General features: G+C 40.4%; 1 protein-coding gene across 4 annotated transcripts in view; it reads right to left on the reverse strand.

The window, feature by feature from the left end:
• Window positions 1-20,406, reverse strand: part of LOC136676832 (interleukin-1 receptor accessory protein-like 1-B) — a 479,565-nt gene that overhangs the window by 46,647 nt on the left and 412,512 nt on the right. For all 4 annotated transcript variants that reach the window (XM_066654081.1, XM_066654079.1, XM_066654080.1 and 1 more), the window contains exon 7: window positions 6,058-6,190. In XM_066654081.1, the coding sequence (XP_066510178.1) occupies window positions 6,058-6,190 (133 nt within the window). The remainder of the gene's footprint in view (window positions 1-6,057; window positions 6,191-20,406) is intronic.

Raw genomic sequence — 20,406 nt, forward strand, 5'->3', positions numbered from 1 at the left:
TCCTGTTTGTGGCACATTAGTATATGGGAGGGGGAAACTTTTCAAGATGGGTGGTGACCATGGTGGCCATTTTGAAGTCGGCCATTTTGGATCCAACTTTTGTTTTTTCAATGGGAAGAGGGTCATGTGACACATCAAACTTATTGGGAATTTCACAAGAAATAAAGAAAATCTGAAACTACGGATACTGGAAGCCTGTGCTAGCATTTCTCCTGTGGTGTTGCTATCAGTGTGTGAATAGTGGGAGAAGAGGGTTGCATTGACAATCCAACACAATGGGCAGCACTTTGAACACATTTATAAGTGGTCAGAATCTTGTAAATAACTCATGAAAGAATAAAGTTACGTTAAAACGAATCACCATTGTTTTTTTTGTGAAATTCCCAATAAGTTTGATGTGTCACATGACCCTCTTCCCATTGAAAAAAACAAAAGTTGGATCCAAAATGGCCGCCTTCAAAATGGTCACCACCCATCTTGAAAAGTTTCCCCATTCCCATATACTAATGTGCCACAAACAGGAAGTTAATATCAGCATCTATTCCCATTTTATTTAGGTGTATCCATATAAATGACCCACCCTGTACTTTTATTTTGTGAGCATGAGTATTATCGTTGTCAAATAACAGGTAAAGCAAATGCAAACCTGTCCCATTGCATTGTGATTTTATTTACCACATTTATTATGCAAATATCTATTAGAATTTTAGTAATCTGTCAGGTACTGGCCTAAATATGATAATTTATTTATTTTTTACTATTTGCAATTAATTATCAACAAAACAGGAACAGGTTGCAAATAAGCGAAAAATACACTTGTAGTCCAAAACACACCAGTGGTAAATCCATTAAACTACGCTAGCCCCAGCAGCAATAAAAGGCCCATTGTGTAAAGACAAGAGTGAGTGTTCATGTGTTCAACTTGAGGCAGCTCAAGCCCTTGACACTGCAGGCAATATAGCAGTAAAAAACCTCACACTCACCCACCCACACACCTCAGAAGCCACTTGATATCATACAGAGAAGAAGCATCCAGCTATAAATTAAATTATTTCATATCCCCCAGTATCATGCATATTGTCCTTTCAGTTCAGGCTACCATATGAAATATGAAACACACACACACACACACACCATTCATGTGTCAAAGAGTAATAACCAAGGCTTCAGTCGCACTCTGGAAAGCAGCTTCATGAGATCAGTAGAATGGAGACTCAGGCTTTGATGGCTCTGCAGCAGTGGGAGCTGCAGTGAGAGGCTCTCTCGAGGGGGGCCATGATTGACACATCTCCAGAGGGCAGCCGCACTGCAAACACACTGTTTGATCTCCGGTATGGCACAATGCCATAACCTCCAGCTGAAGACGCTATCTCAGAATAAGCTGCTGCAGAGTGGCGCATCAGGAGTATGTTTGTTTCATTAGGCTAAGATTAGACTTATGATGCTAGCAGTTAGCATGTTGATAAAGCTGGAGGGTTGAAGTGAAGTGGTCATGCAAATAATCTAAAATTCCTAGTGCAAAGCCTGAAGTAGTTAAGAGTAACACAGAGGGTAAATGATAAATACTGCTCAGTGTGCAAGGTAATGCATGAGCATATATGCGCTCAGACACACACTCACACACTGAATATAGCCAATCTGTCAACCTGTCAGTCAACATTTTAATGCACTCCACTCTCTCTCAATCAACTTTCCTACTGCCACTGCTGTACTGCCCACCTACCCCCACCTCTCTCTCTCTCTCTCTCCCCCCCCCCCTCTCTCTCTCTCTCCCCCGTGGTTTGGAAAAAAAAAATAACATCAGTTTGGTACTTTGGTACCCATAGAAAATTGCACCAAAAGTATTCTCATAGCACTGTCCAAAGAAAAACATGTATCTCAAAAACAGCAACTTCACAGAAGGAAAAAAAAACCTTCTTCACTTTCAGTGGAAGTCAATATAAGAAATTTTGGAGCATTTCTATTGGTCCATTCATAATGGAATTTTCACACAGTGTGAATGACTGCTGTTGTGTTCAATTGATGTAATAAATTAAAAATAGTCAAATATGGATATATATGTTTTTATCTGGGTGTCACAGCAGGTAGTGTCGCAGTCAGACAGCTCCAGGGACCTGGAGGTTGTGGGTTCTAGTCCCACTCTGAGTGACTGTCTGTGAGGAGTTTGGTGTGTTCTCCCTGTGTCTGCGTGGGTTTCCTCTGGGTGCTCCGGTTTCCTCCCACGGTCTAAAAACTCACGCTGGTAGGTGGATTGGCGACTCAAAAAGTGTCTGTAGGTGTGAATGAATGTGTGTGTGTGTGTGTTGCCTTGTGAAGGACTGGCGCCCCCTCCAGGGTGCATTCCCCCCTTGCGCCCAATGATTCCAGGTCCGCTCTGGACCCTCTGCAACCCTGAACTGGATAAGCGGTTACAGACAATGAATGAATGAATGAATGTTCTTATCTGGAGAGCGACAATTTGTTTTTATAGAATCCAGAGTTAAGTGCAAAAAAATCTAGCATTTAGTAAAAAAATTAAACATATTTCCAGCTGCTTTATCTTTTCTGGTTGTCATTTGTGTAATAAATAAATAAAAACATATGGAAAGAGTGAAATTCTATGGGATGCATTTTGCTGCCATTGTATGCTTGGCTGAACTTGTGTGCTTTTAGGTCTTTACACCTTCATTTGCTACACAAAACATGGGAATTTCTTTTTTAATTCAACCGAGAACTTACATTTACGTTTCGGCATACCTGCTCGAGATGAGGGTAGGTACATGAGCTTTGCCTGACGTAAACAAGGACTACTGACGTGCAGACTGACCAATTAAATGTTTACAGAGAAGGTTATCGACCAATAACGGTAGCTCTACAGTCAGACCGTCCAATCCGAAGATTTTAGGCTACTTCACCACTCCCCCTTCTCACTCAAGCGAACCTAACGGAGTAGGGAGGGCGGGACTAGTTTGTGAACGAAACGTTTCTTGAAATTCTATGTAAACTCTAGAAAAACAAAATTCCGGACGTTTGTGAAATTCTGCACGGACATTTTTTTAAGTCTAAAAAAGAGGACATGTCCGGGTAAAAGAGGACGTCTGGTCACACTACATTTAGTGAAGATGCTACACTTCCAGGTGAAAAAAAAAAAAATTACAGACAAGCTCTACTATATGACTATTAATTCCACCAGAATTTAAACAATGTTATGCTGATGGGTCATTCGGTGTTTCAGGAAAAAACATTTTGTAAAGAGCTTTTATTAGTGTTTTTTTTTTTTTGCTAGCTAGGTTGCTAAACCTAATATAATTAGCATGTATGCTAGTACTTTCTGCTCCACGCATTCATGAAATTAATAGTTATGTTCTTACACATGTTACTCCTATAACCCTGCTTATAGAAAGGTTGCAGGCAGTGGACATCTGTCTCTCTGTAAATATAAATATAGTAGCTACATCACATTAGATTAGTTTTTTTTTTTTGTTTGTTTGTTTTTTTGTATTAGGCACCAAAATGATGGTACTACCACTGTAAATTGTGGTTGTGTTCTTGACCATAATCCTACCATGCACTCCCCCGCACACTCCATCCGTAGTCCCTAATTGGTCAGATTTTCCCCAAGGCCAGCGGAAGGTGTAGCCGCTCCAGTGCTCTAAGCCTAGCTGGCCTAACTGAGATATGTTTCTTAAATGTCACTCCATTGACCGATTCATTTTCTCCCTTCTCACTGACTATCTGACCCTGTTTTGGTGTTAACCTTTGCATTAGCTTTCATTTGGTGTGCCTGGGGAACAATGGGCACAGTGGGTGGGGCAGCATGTGTATGCTCAGTGTGTGTATGATTATGTGCAACTGATCTGGAAAACAGGTGATTTTGCCTTTTTAATTTCATCAAAGAAAAAAAAAGACCAATCTTAAGTCAGAAAGGTTAATAAAGTTAATCAATCAAATTTGCCTAGACATGCGTGTGTGTGAGTGAGTTAGTGGGCAGACTTCTCTAAGCGTGAAGCACTTCAAAAGCACCAAAGAACAATTTCACGCTCATAATATAATGTCATACAGGACAAAGGCATTTCTTTAGAAACTCCCCCCACCTCATTGCTCACTGTACCCAAGCATGATGAAAAAAATAATAATTTCCTCTGCTCTAGGCATGGGAGATTTGGTCATGAATGTGCGTCTAGGCTAATGAAAGAAGTCAAGACATCACATGCAAAAAAAACGTAGCATAGTTCTGGACAATATGTCCAATATGGATATCACAATATATTTCTAAATTCCGGCCGATACGATATAATTCCGATATTGATATGAACAATATACAAGCCTCAGAAACACACAAGAAATTTGACATCACCATCTTACATGACATCACATACACATCTTAATATTTTTTAACAAAATTTAAAATTGAGGCAAATGAACTGAGGGCAGACATTTTGTTTGTTTTTTTGTGATCTTCATATTGCAATCCATTCGCACTGTCCAGAGTTGCTCAAGCACTGTGTTATTTGGTGAACTGGCTTAAGATGTCTGTTCTAGACTGAAGTATTCTAGAATGTATGATACATTTCATCTACATTTGCTCAGTCCTCAGGGTCTCCAGTGGGCTGGTCGGCCCTGATCTTGTTTGAGCCTGTCAGCACTGTGTACCTTCAGTCTTATCACGCTACGATAAAGATTGCATGCCTGCCTTACATTATTAATAGCCCAAATAAAACATTGATAACAATCAGAAGAGGAGCAGCCATCTCTGTCTAACCTCGCTCTCAGAAGGAGCCATCTCACAGTATCCCTCTACTCAGCTCAAGGTGGTGAAGGAGATATTTGCACTGACTGCAACAAAACGTTTGTCTTAGCTCATTCTGTAGTTGCCATATAAAGATACATAATACAGACCGTGGCCTCAAGGGTGGGTTCATGCCATGGTGCAAAAGGCATACCATGAGAAAATGAAACCTATGACTGCACAAACAGTTTTAGAACAAAAGTGCGGAATTACATAAAGATGCAGCTGATTTCAAGGACCTGCAGTAAATTGTTGAGACTCATATAGTTGACATTCAGTGGTGCCTTGCTTTATACATTCAATACTGCTCAATGTGTGCCTGGTTCACCCAATAAAAACCAATAGGCTACCATAACAGCCACTTAGAGTTAACACAAGCAGCTTCAAGCTGCTTCTTAGTGATGAATTTAGATATGCAAAACCTGTTCTATGTTTTTTTGCCCTACTATATTACCCTACATGTTACAGTCAAAACATACAATAACAAGCACATTTCAATTTAATGCTTGTCTACTAAGACTGCACAGAGGACCATAAACCCACCCTCTCACAGCCCCACTATTCAATTCAGCACTCATCACAGTATACTTTACACAAATATATATCTAGTTCTCAAACTTAAACAAAATGAGCCTTTTTGCTCCTTTGTAAGTACCTATTAAATTCAAATAACAGACTTGTCTTGGCTGATTTACTACATTTGGGGAAGAAATGAACTTGAAATGAATTGATTTTACTCAGTTCTTGTTTTAAACAGAACTATAGTATTCTGCACTGAAGGATTACTGTATTAGGAACACCTGCCTTGTATGTGTACTCACTGTCCATTTCATCACCCTCCACTGACCATAACATTTCAGTGTGTAGCCCACATGTTTCTCTGCATACTTATTCCCATTTCACCCTGTTCTTCAATGGTCAGGGCTCCCTCAGGAGCACCAGAGAGCAGGTATGATTTGGGTGGTGGTTCATTCTCCGTGCTGCAGTAACACTGATATTGTAGTGGTGTGTTAGTGTGTGTTGTGCTGGTATGAGTGGCTCAGACAAAGCAGTACTTCTAGAGTTTCAGTCAGTGTCACTGCAGCACTGAGAATGATCTATCACCCAAATCATACCTGCTCTGAGGGCAACCTCCTGACCATTGAAGAGCAGGGGAAGTGTTCCTGTATGGTCTATGCAGCTGATTCAATAGCAATGGGTGGAGATGCAAAGCAGGTGGTCCTAATCCAGTGATCGTTCAGTGTAGTTGTGTCATGCAGAGAAGCCAAAGAAGAGAAATCCAGTCTCACTTGATTTCACTCTCTCTGACACGACTCTCGTCCAGATCTTCAATGAACTTCTCGCCTTTCATCCAGTATATGAGTGGACTCACATCGCCGCTGTAGCCAAAGAACGCTCGGCACGTCAGGTTCACTGGACTGCCTGCAGACACAAAAACACAAAGGGTCAGACTCTTCATAAGTGCGAAGGGGCATCGGTTAGACATGCCACAAACCTGCCTGTATTGGTCTTGTTAGCAGACGTTAAAAAATACACAACAAAACAAAACGTAATTTCAGGTCTTTCTGTAAAACGACTAAGCGGCGGGTGAAATAAGCTTTTTAATATATTGTACATTTATGTGTTTGTGTAAAGAGAGATTGAACTAATAAATAAAAAATAACCAAAATAAATTTGAAATTCAAATTAAGTGGTTTGCACTAAGAATGGAATCAGCAAGATCATTCATTCATTGTTTGTAAGCACGTATCCAGTTCACGGTCGCGGTGGAAACCAACCCGGAAGCATTGGGGGCAAGGCAGGAACACACCCTGGAGGGGGCGCCAGTCCTTCACAGGGCGACACACACTCACACATTCACACCTACGGACACTTTCAAGTCACCAGTTCACCTACCAACATGTGTTTTTGGACCGTGGGACAAAACTAGAGCACCTGGAGGAAACCCACCCAGACACAGGGAGAATACACCAAAATTCTCACAGTCACGTGGAGCAGGAATTAAACCCACAATCTCCAGGTCCCTGGAGCTATGTGTCTGCGACACCGTGCCGCCCTTAAGCAAGATCCAAATGTAATAATTTGGTTTATTCAATAATGTGCTGTTTTAATTGTTGTTCATCCTATTCCAATTGTATGCCCTAAATAATAAGATCAAGATACACTTGTATATGAATTGTGTTGCAATACCAAAACGCTGCCTGTGCTAAAGTTTTGCGAACTGTAATGTTTTGGTATGTTTTTAGGCCAAAAAATAAAATAAAAGTTGGCTCATTAGGAAAAAAAAAGCATTGCAATGGGGACATATATGCATTGAAAGCAAAGATGGCGCAATAGAGACAAAGAGACAGGCATATGCTCATTTGTAAAATGAATCAAAATTTATTCAAAACAACAGTAGACCTGAGACATTTAGAGGTTTTGAACATTGTAACCCTTTGAAAACACTGTGTTAATGTTTGAAATTTGTCAAAATTTTCCAAAATGGTAAAACAAAGTGATCTTTGTCTGGAGTAATGAGATCAATCACCATACCCAATTTGCATATTCGACCAGCTTCAACCTGACCACTTTCTGCATTTGGGGGAGCTATGGAGTTCCTAAACCACTGCCAAATCCATACTCTATACAACTTTTAGATTTTTGTTTTTGCCTTTATTTATTTATTTTTTGAGGCCTGTGCTGAGTATTCAAGCCCTTTCTGTTCTCCTGTGTCTCTGAGTAGTGTTGCAGTTCGATTGAATTAGAGATGTAGCTCTATTTAGTTTATTTTTTAGTACTATTTTAATAACTGTCCTTTCTTATATTACTCTGTTTTATTGTCTTTTATATTTTTATATATTTAATATTTTAATTTGTTTTAAATGATATTTGAATAGCTGTTAATTGTTTTTGTTTATTTTTAATATGTATTCTGTTTTAACTTTATTTTAATAGCTTTTTAATTGTTTTTCTTTTACTTTTTTTTAATTCTTCTACTGTAATTTTCCTGTATCACTCTGCAAAGCACTTTGAATTGCCACTGTGTACGAAAGGTGCTCTATAAACAAACTTGCCTTTCCTCAAGCATTAGAAAAGCCTCAAAAATGAGAGAAAAATTAAATAAAGACCTAACTAAAGAAATAAACAGAAAACAATAGGGCTTTGTATCTCTGGTGTTCAGGCCCTCATGATTTATTTTGCCACATAAACAAAAACAGGCATAAAGTACTGGAAACCTGCTAACTCACTTAACATGCTAATTTTGGCCAATTAGCTTCGAGCTACAGCTAAATAAAGTTAATAGACATAAGTACAGAAGTAATCATGATTGGTACATGTCATCATTGCAAATTTAGCAGACATGTCTTTATAAGAGGGACAGATAATGACAAAAAGGAAAATAGCAAAAGAGTAATGGAGTATTTATGTAGCATCCACTTCCTACCCAAACATCAATCGACAACACCAATCGATGGGTAATAGCAGAAGCTTCAGCTGTAGGGCTAATAATGCTGCAAAGCTGCTGTTTGAGGCCAGGCCAATTTCCTCCCAATTCATTCTTTGCAATCCTGTCCCTCTATCACTCAATAAGTTGCTTGGAGATATCACTTGTGCTAAAGCTTTCCTCCAGCACTGACAGAAGCTGACGCACAAAAATGTTTTGTAGGCTACTCATCAGCATCTAATCTTGCAGTTTGCAAGCCAGGGTCTATATTTAATATTTAACATGTAAAGCCAACCAGTCACACAACAACAAAATATTCAGAGAGCCAACAGAACTTTAGAAGAATTCTAAGTACTTCCAAGCCCCTGCTGGCTATTCCGTCACAGAGAAGCCTTTGAGATACGGTTGACAGTGATTCATATGAAATCTTTAGTTTCTGGGGCAGAAGACAGAAGAGTGTGCACTCTAAAGCTGAAACATGTCTGTTTATGTTAAGGTTAATACGCTGCGGTCCACCATTGAATGCGGCACTCTGGGTCTCCTTTGACCCCGTAAACAACATGAGAGGTCCAAACGCCTCAGACAGCCTGTTTTGTGTGTGTGTGTGTGTGTGTGAGAGAGAGAGCATGTCTCAAGATGTTATGTGCTACTCAAAGTGCATATGTGCTTTAAATAAACCAATACTGCAGCAGCACTGCAGGACTCACAGTGCGCACAAAAAACAAAACAAAACACACCCATAGAAACTACTGCAAGTCATGTACACACATGCACGCACTCTACAAGTCAATACACACACAACAAAACAGCTACTTTCAAAGGCAGCACAGCTTGGGATTTTTCAGTGTTACAGGCTTTCCGAACAGTACTGAGTCCCCCTTTAGGCATGCTCTGTTTTCAGACTAGTTACCTAATGTTTCACTGCTGAAAATGACTGTAATGGTATCATTTTCGGTTATACCTTCACCCTGTTGCCGTGGACTGAGATAGAGGCCTAAAAGTTAGAGAAGTGGGCTATGGACAGGCTTCTGGTTTATTCCCCTGGATGGGCAGGAGAAATTGGAGCGGGGTTTGTAGGAAGTGTAGGAGTGTTTTCTCAATCGTCAACATTCCAGGCTGAAGTACCTTAACAGTTAACCCCAGGCTGTTACTATCTTGAGTGCTGACGTTGCTGCACACAGCTGTGTGTGTATTTACTGCCATGCATGTGTTAAATTCAGTGTTTTCATTTTTTTCATACTGTATAAAATGACAATAAAATCATATTCTACTTGCATTTCCCCTTTCAAACAGAACTAGGATCAGTTTTCTGTTACTCTGTTTTACTGTAAGAGCAGACCAGGGGAGAAAGGCCCACTGTACTGGATCAGCTTTCTATTAGCAGTAGAACAGTATTGCCAATATAATGGTATACAAACTGGATTCCAAAAAAGTTGGGACACTAAAATTGTGAATAAAAACTGAATGCAATGATGAGGAGGTGCCAACATCTAATATTTTATTCAGAATAGAACACAAATCACAGATCAAAAGATTAAACTGAGAGAATGTATCATTTTAAGGGAAAAATATGTTGTTTCAAAATTTCATGGCGTCAACAAATCCCCAAAAAAGTTGGGACATAGCCATTTTTTACCACTGTGTGGCATCCCCCCTTCTTCTTACAACACTCAGACGTCTGGGGACAGAGGAGACCCGTTTCTCAAGTTCAGAAATAGGAATGCTCTCCCAATCATGTCTAATACAGGCCTCTAACTGTTCAATCGTCTTGGGCCTTCTTTGTTGCACCTTCCTCTTTATGATGCGCCAAATGTTCTCTACAGGTGAAAGATCTGGACTGCAGGCTGCCATTTCAGTCCCCGGATCCTTCTCCTACGTAGCCATGATGTTGTGATTGCTGCAGAATGTGGTCTGGCATTATCTTTTGAAAAATGCAGGGTCTTCCCTAAAAGAGATGGTGTCTAGATGGGAGCATATGTTTTTCTAGAATCTGAACATAGTTCTCTGCATTAATGGTGCCTTTCCAGACATGCAAGCTGCCCATGCCACAAGCACTCATGCAGCCCCATACCATCAGTGATGCAGGCTTCTGAACGGAGCGTTGATAACAACTCGGGTTATCCTTGTCCTCTCTGGTCCGGATGACATGGCGTCCCAGTGTTCCATAAAGAACTTCAAATCGTGACTCATCTGACCACAGAACAGTCTTCCATTTTGCCACACTCCATTTTAAAAGACCCCTGGCCCAGTGCCAACGTCTGAGCTTCTGGAGCTTGCTGAGTAATGGCTTCCTCTTTGCACTGTAGAGTTTCAGCTGGCGACGGCGGATGGCACAGTGGATTGTGTTCACTGACAGTGCTTTCTGGAAGTATTCCTGAGCCCATTCTGTTATTTCCTTGACAGTGGCATTCCTGTTTGAGGTGCAGTGACGTTTAAGGGCCCGGAGTTCACGAGCATCCAGTAGAGTTTTACGGCCTTGACCCTTACGCACAGCAGTTGTTCCAGATTCTCTGAATCTTTTGATGATGTTATGCACGGTTGATGATGATAACTTAAAAGTCTTTGCGATTTTACGCTGGGTAACACCATTCTGGTATCGCTGCACTATCTTTCTGCGCAACAATGGTGGAATTGGTGATCCTCTTACCATCTTGACTTCAGAGAGACACTGACACTCTGAGAAGCTCTTTTTATACCCAATCATGTTGTCAATTGACCTAATTAGTGTTAATTGTTCTTCCAGCTGTTCGTTATATGCTCCATTTCCTTTTTCCAGCCACTTATTGCTACTTGTCCCAACTTTTTTGGGATTTATTGACACTGTGAAATTGTGAATCAACATGTTTTTCCTTTAAAATGCTACATTTACTCAGATTAAACTTTTGACCTGTCATCTATGTTCTATTACGAATAAAATATTGACATTTGCCATCTCCACATCATTGCATTCAGTTTTTATTCACAATTTGTTTAGTGTCCCAACTTTTTTGGAATCCGGTTTGTAGCATCAACTTTTTTAATATAACGAATTTCATTATTAGTGTGTATTTTTAGATATTGGGAAAATGCACCAATATGTATAAACATTTGAGTTTATTTGCAGTAAGAAATAAACCAAAAAATTATGCTGTTACTATATTACAGATAGAATACTCTTCAAAGAGATCTGAGATGCAAATGCAAATATCAGGGAATACTCATTCTCAGTCTATCATATTGCAAGCTCAGAATTTGCAGTAGTATAATGCTGTGTTTCTCTGTAGGAGCAGTCTTACAGTGACTGGGCCTCTGCACTAGGATCAGTTCTTATTAAGCTTTCGTGTAGAGCAGGAGGTGCAGGTACAACAGGTCTTTAGTGAATACATTGATCAGAGCCATGGGAAGATTTAGCAGAAATAGGGCTAGAGTATAGAGAGAGAGAGAGAGAGAGAGAGAGAGAGAGAGAGAGAGAGAAAGAGAGAGAGAGAGAAAGAGAGAGAGAGAGAGAGAGAGAGAGAGAGAGAGAGAGAGAGAGATAGAGAGATGTTGCGAATAACAGAGGATGAGAGTGATTGTGAACTGAACGGCGGAGCTGTAATCTGACACGCCCGGGGGAGCACCCTTTCCCCTCAGCCCCACTCCTCATCACTTGCCTTTTTACATATCTCTGCTGGGTATTAGGATCAAGCATCTCTCTTTCTCACTCACTCCCTCTCCTTTGCTCACACTCTCTCCAGGGATGGCTTTCTGACAGCGGATGCACATCGTGACGTGCAGCAGTTGAGACGTGCATTTGGTATGTCATTGCTGAGCCACATACAACTGAATGCAGCAACAAACAACTCACACATATACAGAATGCATGTGTGCATTGTATTTTATAAAGGTAAGTGATATAGTACCATAACTTTAACAGAAATAGGCCGCTGGAGATGTGTGAGAGCGACACTACCTGCAGCACCTGTGCACAATCTATCAATCTTTATTTTCTGCATTTATTTACAGGCCTAAGGATATATAATCCATAAACACAACTCTGCTTACAATTGTATGCTGATAATATTGAATTACATGTCAGCTAGGCCAAAATCAGTAATGAAGTTGCATATAAAGAAAGGCTTGTTAGGCTTGAATCTTCAAAATTCTTGTGATGCTTCACTGACCTGTAATAGGGAGAAAAGAGCCTCTGTCATTGCTGCTCTGGGTTCAGCACTAAAGAAACTGCACTATATAACATTTGGAGGAGGGTAGGAGATTCATTGTCCATTTTATCAACTCCACTGACCATACAGGAACATTGGGCACATCTACAAATACAGCCTGTAGTCCACCTGTTTCTCTGCATACGTTCATATCATATTTTTTAGATTAGTGCCACTTGAGCTTTTAACACTGTCCACTCTGTTAGACACACCGACCTAAATGGAAAGTCATAAGCTCATCTGTTACTGGAGTTTTTGTTGGTCGTCTTCTAGTCCTTCAACAGTGGACACAGGACGCTATTGGCTGGATAATTTTGGTTGGTTTAATATTCTCAGTCCAGCAGTGACACTGAGGGCTTTAAAAGTTCCAGCAGCACTACTGTGTCTGATCCACTCATACCAGCACAACACATACACACTAATGCACCACCACTACGTCAGTGTCATGTCAGCGTAGAGAATGCGCCTCCGCCCAAATCATAGCTGCTGCTCTGTGGTGGTCCTGACCATTGAAGCTCAGGAGGAAATGCGGGGAAGAATGTATGCAGAGAAACAGGTGGACTACTGTCTGTATCTGTCTGTAGAACTACAAAGAGCTCCTGTATGGTGAGTGGAGCTGATAAAATGGAAAATGAGTGAAGATACAAGACCCTTCATTGCATATTGCAATGCTGTCCATGCTAATTCTTTATAACCACATGCACAATGTGGTCATGCAAAAAATTAAAACAAACAAACAAAACAAGACCATATTTCTTTACCCTTACACTTAGCACATTTCTACACAGCTTTACATCATACACAACATTATAGAGCCACCTCAGTCACCACCAATGAGAAGCCTATATGTGGATGATGCAACGGCAAACAATCCTCGTCATTTAACTATAGCGCAAAGGTGAAAACAAACACTATACAGAACACCTGTCTACCATAAGGTATCATACACTCATACACACTGAAACCTCTGCAAGAATACGAGGAGGATTCTCTTCAATTGTGCCCCTGCCAAATAATCCCACCTGTGCTATCAAAGTAATAACTGTTGAGAGTTAACCTCTGTGTCTCACTCAGTGGGAACATTTTGTGTTAAATGACTTCTGTTTCCAGAAACATGTGTCACCACAGGTGTCTCTTGAAAAGCTTCTGAGTCAGAAACCTTCCTTTTTTTTTTTTTTTTTGGAAGGGAAGTGTGTAGCTCTGCTCCACACCACTAGAGGTCACTGCAGTCTCATGAAGAAAGAAGAAATATAAAGGAGTGAGCGAGAAAGAGAGAGAGAGAGAGAGAGAGAGAGAGAGAGAGAAAGAAAATGCAGATATTTTCAAAAGGAAGAACCCCCCCTCTTTTTTTCTTTCCCTCAACCACCAAGCTATTATTGAGTTACACGGTGAATCATCAACAGCTCTAATTGCTGTGTCTCACCTCGGAAATGTAGCTTCTGGTTTATTCACACCCACACACAGAATCTGAGGACTGTTCAGAATTAGCCCTAATGAAAAATTAGTCAGTGAAAAAAAAAAACCCAAAAAGAACAAGAGAGTCTGAGCTCTTTTATGTAAGCATTCTTACTTATTAACCAAGAGTCTACTCCCTTTTTCTCTCCATAGTGTGCATGGGCCTCCTGCACGGAGCGGTTTCGTGTTTTTCCTGTGCTAAAAACACTTGTGCAGCTCGTGGAGTTCTTCATAATGAGCCGATAAATTGAAGCAAGCTTTGAGTGAAAAATTACATTCACAGATTCGCTCATCATGAATGTAAGAGGTCCATCAATTCATATTTCGTTTCTGTACTCTGGATGGGGTCTGGGATGCGTATGACCTCATTTCACTAAAGCAGTGTGACCTAATGCATGGTCACAGCAGATACAAAAGCATCCACTTTGCATAGTCCTTTCTCACTTTCTTCTCTCTCTCTCTCTCTCTCTCTCTCTCTCATTCTTTACTTATTTTTTAAAACAGTCCTTGTGATCTAAATATTTGCACCAACCTCTACATTTACACAGATCATACCAATACCATGCTTCCTCCTGTCAAAATCCAATAATGAGTAAGCACTGGAGACACATTCATAACACACACACAAAAAAATGGCGGTATGACCCAGTCAGCCCTTTTCAGCAGAAGAACTCTGGCTCTTGAACCAGTTCCATTCTTGAACCAGCCCATGTTTCCACCAGTTTTGATAGGAACCAAGGAAAGGTCATCAGCATTGTTTGTTGCGTGGTTGCTTGGTTCCCATGTTGCTGTGGCTGAATTCAACCCATGAGCCACAGATAAATGGATAGAGTCAGGAAAGTGTGATGATTAAACAGCAGGGTCACATCACAGTGATACATGATTATGTCTGTTAAGCTGAGCTTGTGAACTGTAGTGGAGGCAAAAAATCGCACTGACAGGCCCAGAAAACACATAGACGGAGCATTTTTCTGGTTTTATTTCCTTTTATTTCACACATTTCCATATAAGAAATCAGATAATGCAGTTTTTCCTGATTTTACTTTGCGTTATTTTAAAATGAAAAAATACACACCCATCCAGTTCTCTTGTTCTTGTCCAGCTTCACTGCAATCTCAACTTTAGCTTTACTCAAATTTCTGTGCTCTTTCTGGAGCTTCGTTAGTACCACACGCCCATGGATTCCATCACAGTTTGCACTGAAGGACCTACTTTTTTTGGTTCCAGCTCAAAAAGAACTTTTCTAGCTGGAGCTAACTGACCCCTTTTTAACAGTTCAAATAAATTCCACATCTTGACTGTCCACTCATGGTAGCTCACATAAACTGCATAAACACAGGATGATTTTCCATGGAAAAGTCTTGCATAGAATGGGACACTGGAGTGGTGACACATGATCCTTATGTCAACTGGTTTAATGGCAAGTGTTGACTAGGGGTATAACGCTCCCCAGCACTGGGCTGTGGAGAGGTGAAACTGTGTTCTGTGGTGTGTTGGCACCTCATTAAATGTCTTTGAGATTATTTGGAGTGCCTTCTTTGATCCAGGACTAATTATTATACATCATTACCTCACTACAGTAATGGTAAATTAGGCTAGGTGCTCTTAAATGATGTCCATGATTTGGAAGGAACACTATAGGCAGAAAACTAAATTTTGAATATGTAATATATGAGGCCAAAGTCGCTAGCACATCAGCTTTCTGCCTAAAAACCACTATGAAGTCAAATATCAAACAGATTTGCATACATTGTTTCTGGCATTTTCAGTTTTGAAGATCGTGAAACCAGCACTGGTTGATGTTTTTGCTGTTCAAACAATACTATGTAAATCTAGATAAACCAAGAGTGTTTGAGCTGATAGATCTCCAGACTGTGCTGGACACTGGCCATCCAGGATCAAACGGATTCTCCGGAAGTATGAAATAATTGTAAACCTGCAAAAGCGTAAGCAAAAATTAATCTGCCCAAATTGCCTCCATTAATCTTTTAGGTATATTATGTATATTTCTCCATTTTATAGGTAACAGTAATATAGATATAAGAAAATCTGAGATTTCCTGACATTATCTGATGCAAGTTGAATATGATGAATTTTTACAGTTTGAAAATAAATCTGGGTGGCATGGTGGTGCAGCAGGTTAGTGTCACACAGTGTCACACACGCAGTCACACAGCTCCAGGGGCCTGGAGGTTGTGGGTTTGATTCCCGCTCCGGGTGACTGTCTGTGAGGTGTTGGTGTGTTCTCCCCGTGTCTGTGTGGGTTTCCTCCCACGGTCCAAAAACACACGTTGCAGGTGGATTGGCGACTCAAAAGTGTCCGTAGGTGTGAATGTGTGTGTGTGTCTGTGTTGCCCTGTGAAGGACTGGCGCCCCCTCCAGGGTGTATTCCCGCCTTGCGCCCAATGATTCCAGGTAGGCTCTGGACCCCCCGTGACCCTGAATTGGATAAGCGGTTACATATAATGAATGAATGAATGAATGAAAATAAATCAATATATAAGCTTTATTTATTGGCCTCATTAGCACTGTAACTGCAGAATCCATTAAGTTTGAGACACCAAACATGTCTTGGCTGATCACCTACATTTGCGGTAATGCTACGTTTGTTCTGAGGCTGAATATACAGTTTAATTCTGTGATACAGAACTCTGCAGTGCAGGCTAGAAAGAGTCCACGGGCCTTATTTCTCTTTTGTTTTAAATTTCTCTTTTTAAAAATGATTATTTTAGTGTTTATTCTTTACATAAATGGTTGCAACTGTAACAACAGCAATTTCCCTCTGGGATCAATAAAGTATTTCAGAATCTGAAATGAACCATTATACTAACCAGCTCTGCCACTGACCTTAGTGCAGTGGTTCTCAAACCTTTTCTATCTATCTATCTATCTATCTATCTATCTATCTATTTATTTATTTTAGTGTGCGGTTTGGGACATGGCCAGAGACTAACGTTAACTCGCTGCATGTTTAACTCGCCGCTTTCTCACAACCTGAACACAGCTCATATTAACGTTAACTAATTCTCAGATCCTCCTCTGTTTCCCTAACAGTTATATACAAGCCGCTTTCATAACTGTAATTAACCATCATTGTTATGTGTTGTGCTCACGTTACTGACCTCAAGCCCAGAGCTGGTAAAAAACTAATTTTATAAACCAGACTCTGAAAGTGAAGCCAGTGAAGCTGATGTTTGTAGCAGCTTTATATTTGAACAGATGCCTTAACGAAGGCTGAAAGAAAACCCACCGTGTGTCTGACTTGCTGCCAAAACACGTTAGTCTCGTTGACGCATTTTCAAAATAAAATTTTGTGAAAAAAAGCATATTTTGGCTCCAGGCAAGCTACATTTTTCTGGTCTCCTATCTAAAGGTCTTTATGTACCGTATGTTTAAGGGCTATTAATGAATCAATTGGGAATGGGTGCTTTTTACTGAGTAAGCTTTATTGGTAAAAGAGAAAGGCATTAATAAAAATAGGCATAAAAGTGCTAAATGCTACAGAAGTACTTAGTGACCAATAATATTTTGAACCTTTTTGGTCTGGTTTCGCCATTCCACAGCACCGATCAGCTTTAGTCAAAGTTGTTAGGGTTAGCATACTTTTACTATTAGACCTAGGTGCAGCCTTTGACACAGTGTGTCACTCTACTCTTCTGTCAAGGCTGCATGATCTGGGCATCAAGGGCACTGCCCTGGATTGGACTATATCATACCTAACAAATAGAAAGCAATTTGTCACCCTTTCTGGTCATATGTCCTCTACTGCCACTGTCCCATCAGGGAGTTCCACATGGATCAGTCTTTGGACCTGTCTTGTTTATCATATATATTCTTCTACTTGGACATATACTGCACCACTTCACTTTAAACTTGACTTTCACTGTTACATGGATGACACCCAGATCTACCTCAGTACTAAATCCATTTAAGGTCCACCCTTGCTCACCTGGAAAGCTGCTAATCACAAATCAGGAACTGGATTAAACAAAACTTTCTCATGCTAATCACTGAAAACTGAACTCCTCCTTATTGGCACCAAGTCAACTCTCAATAAAAAATAAAAATTCTCTACATTGATGATATAGAGGTTTCTCCATCCTCTCTTGTTCGCAATCTGGGAGTAATCCTCGACTCCACTCTCTCATTCAGTGCCCACATCAACATGGTTGTTAAAACATCTTTCTTCCACTTGCATAACACTGCCAAAATCAGATCATCCCTCTCTCAATCTGCGGCCGAAACTCTTATCCATGCTTTCATTTCCAGTCATCTGAATTACTGTAATGTTCTTCTTGCTGGTATCTGCTCCTCCTCCATTCACAAACTCCAGCTGGTCCAGAATTCTGCTGCGCGTCTCCTCACCCACACTCGCATGCATCACCATATTACACCTGCTCTCCCACATCTCCACTGGCTTCCGTTCAAATATCGTATTCAATTAAAAATTCTTCTACTTACCTACAAAGCTCTTAACAACCTCGCTCCTTCATATCTGTCTGATCTTCCTTCTTCCCTATAAACCCTCCCTCACCCTCAGGTCCTGCACTGAGGGGTTACTCACCATTCCTCCATTCAACCTGCAAGGGTTTGGAGCCCGAGCTTTTTCTAGATTTGCACCTAGACTCTGGAATTCTCTTCCTCCTCTGGTTAAACAATCTAATTCTCTCTCCACATTCAAATCTAATCTTAAATCATATCTTTTCACACTTGCATATAGTCTGCTTCAAGCCTAATCTGTTCTTCCACTATGTCCTGTCCTGCTGTATGTATCATGGTGTTCTTGTTCTGTCTTCCTCTTGTGTATTACAAATTGTAAGTGCCTTTGGGTTCCTGAAAAGCGCTATGTAAGTACAAAATATTATTATTATTATTAATTTCTTCAGATTCCTAGCGCCCCACCTTCAATACCTACGCTTTGAGAAATGCTGCCTTAGTGAGTCAGTGAGTTGGAGTGACTCTGTACCATGGAGTGACTTTAACATCCGGATGATGGCGATTCATTTAAATCCACACCCCTGGCCTGGGTGACCATGGCTTAACGCGATTGTCTGCTCCCTCTGCCTGCATGCTCTTATCTCCATTGCCTTCCTTGGGCTTCTCTTCCATAGTGAGAAAGAAAGAGAGACCCACAGCCGCTTGGAAACAGCCTGCAGTCAACATGGTATTGGACAGCTAAGATGACACATTGCCAGATATGAAAACCAGCAGGAACATTAAAAGAAAGGGATTACACTCAAATGAGCAGTCTCCTTTCACAGTCCCGACTTAATGAACATATGTGTAGACGCTCAATTACTCCTCAGCAAATCGAGAGAGAGAGAGGGGGGGCATATTTTATTATTGCTGAAAAAGTGGTGGGATCAATTCAAATCCTAATAGCTTTTAGCACTTAGAGAAAAGAAGGACAGAGGGAGGCGGGGAGAGGCTTCAGGCTGCATCAGTTCAGTGCCATCATAAGAGGACAATGCAGTGCATGACCATTTTTGGAAACAGCATTGTTTTCAAAAAACTCATAAATGCCTTCCCTATTTCCGTATTTAACAGTGCAATTCTGAGGGTGTGTCTGGAAGCCTCCTTAATACCGTGTTAATTTCAGGATGATGCTGATTGCATATTTATTACCTACACAGGAATAACATTAACCCTATCAAACTGAAAGAGTTATGGCACATGTATGGCTTCAGAAAAAATGTCAGCACATAGAACTGTAGCTTTCCTGTAGCTGTCTGTATTTCTGCATTTCCTATTACAGTATAAATGTTACAGTAAATCTTCTTGTATTGGATGCACTGAGAGACCAAATAAATAAGCTAGTAAGCACCATCACTGAGTTGAACAACTGACCAAAATCTTGAGAAATATTTTCTGACTAGCTTTTCCAAAATGTAGCACCTACTTGCTCCACCTACTCTCCAGAACGCGCCTCAAGATTTGGGGTCCCAGTTCACCTCCCATGGAAGCATCTGTATGTGTCAGACTCTCTCACCTTCATGGCCACTGAGAGACTGATAAGATTGGGCCTTTAACCAAACAAAATCTTCCCATTTATTGAAGCCGCTTTGTTTGTGTTGGTTGTAGAAAGGGCTCTGTAAAAAAAACTTGAACCATTCAAAGCAATTCAAGTGGATAAGCACTTAGTTTTGTTTTTGTTTAACCCTTGTGCGATCTTCACATTCTGTTTACTCCCCTTGTCCTATGGGTCAAAAATGACCCGCCCTACCAAAGCTTATTACACAATACAAGAAGATCACCAGTGAAAAAGATTACACTGTCACAACAGTTTTCTTTTACACAGTAGAGGTTTATTATTGCTATAATATAAATGTGAAGTTATTACTTCTGAATTAATTATATTGAAAGGGAAAATACAGTCAACAATCTGGAACTTTTTTGTCAACAGTTTTTATTTTATATTTTTTAGGAAGTGAATTATAAAAATATTTCTCTCATAACACTAACAAAACAGCAAAATGTTGCTTGATTTTGTGAACAATATTCAACATAAACTGTATTTAGCACATGTAGGACAGTTTGTGCGAACATGAGAATGGGCTTTGCAGATGTATTTCTCA

This window comes from Hoplias malabaricus, chromosome X2 (genome assembly GCF_029633855.1).
Source record: "Hoplias malabaricus isolate fHopMal1 chromosome X2, fHopMal1.hap1, whole genome shotgun sequence".
NCBI classification, from domain to species: Eukaryota; Metazoa; Chordata; class Actinopteri; order Characiformes; family Erythrinidae; genus Hoplias; species Hoplias malabaricus.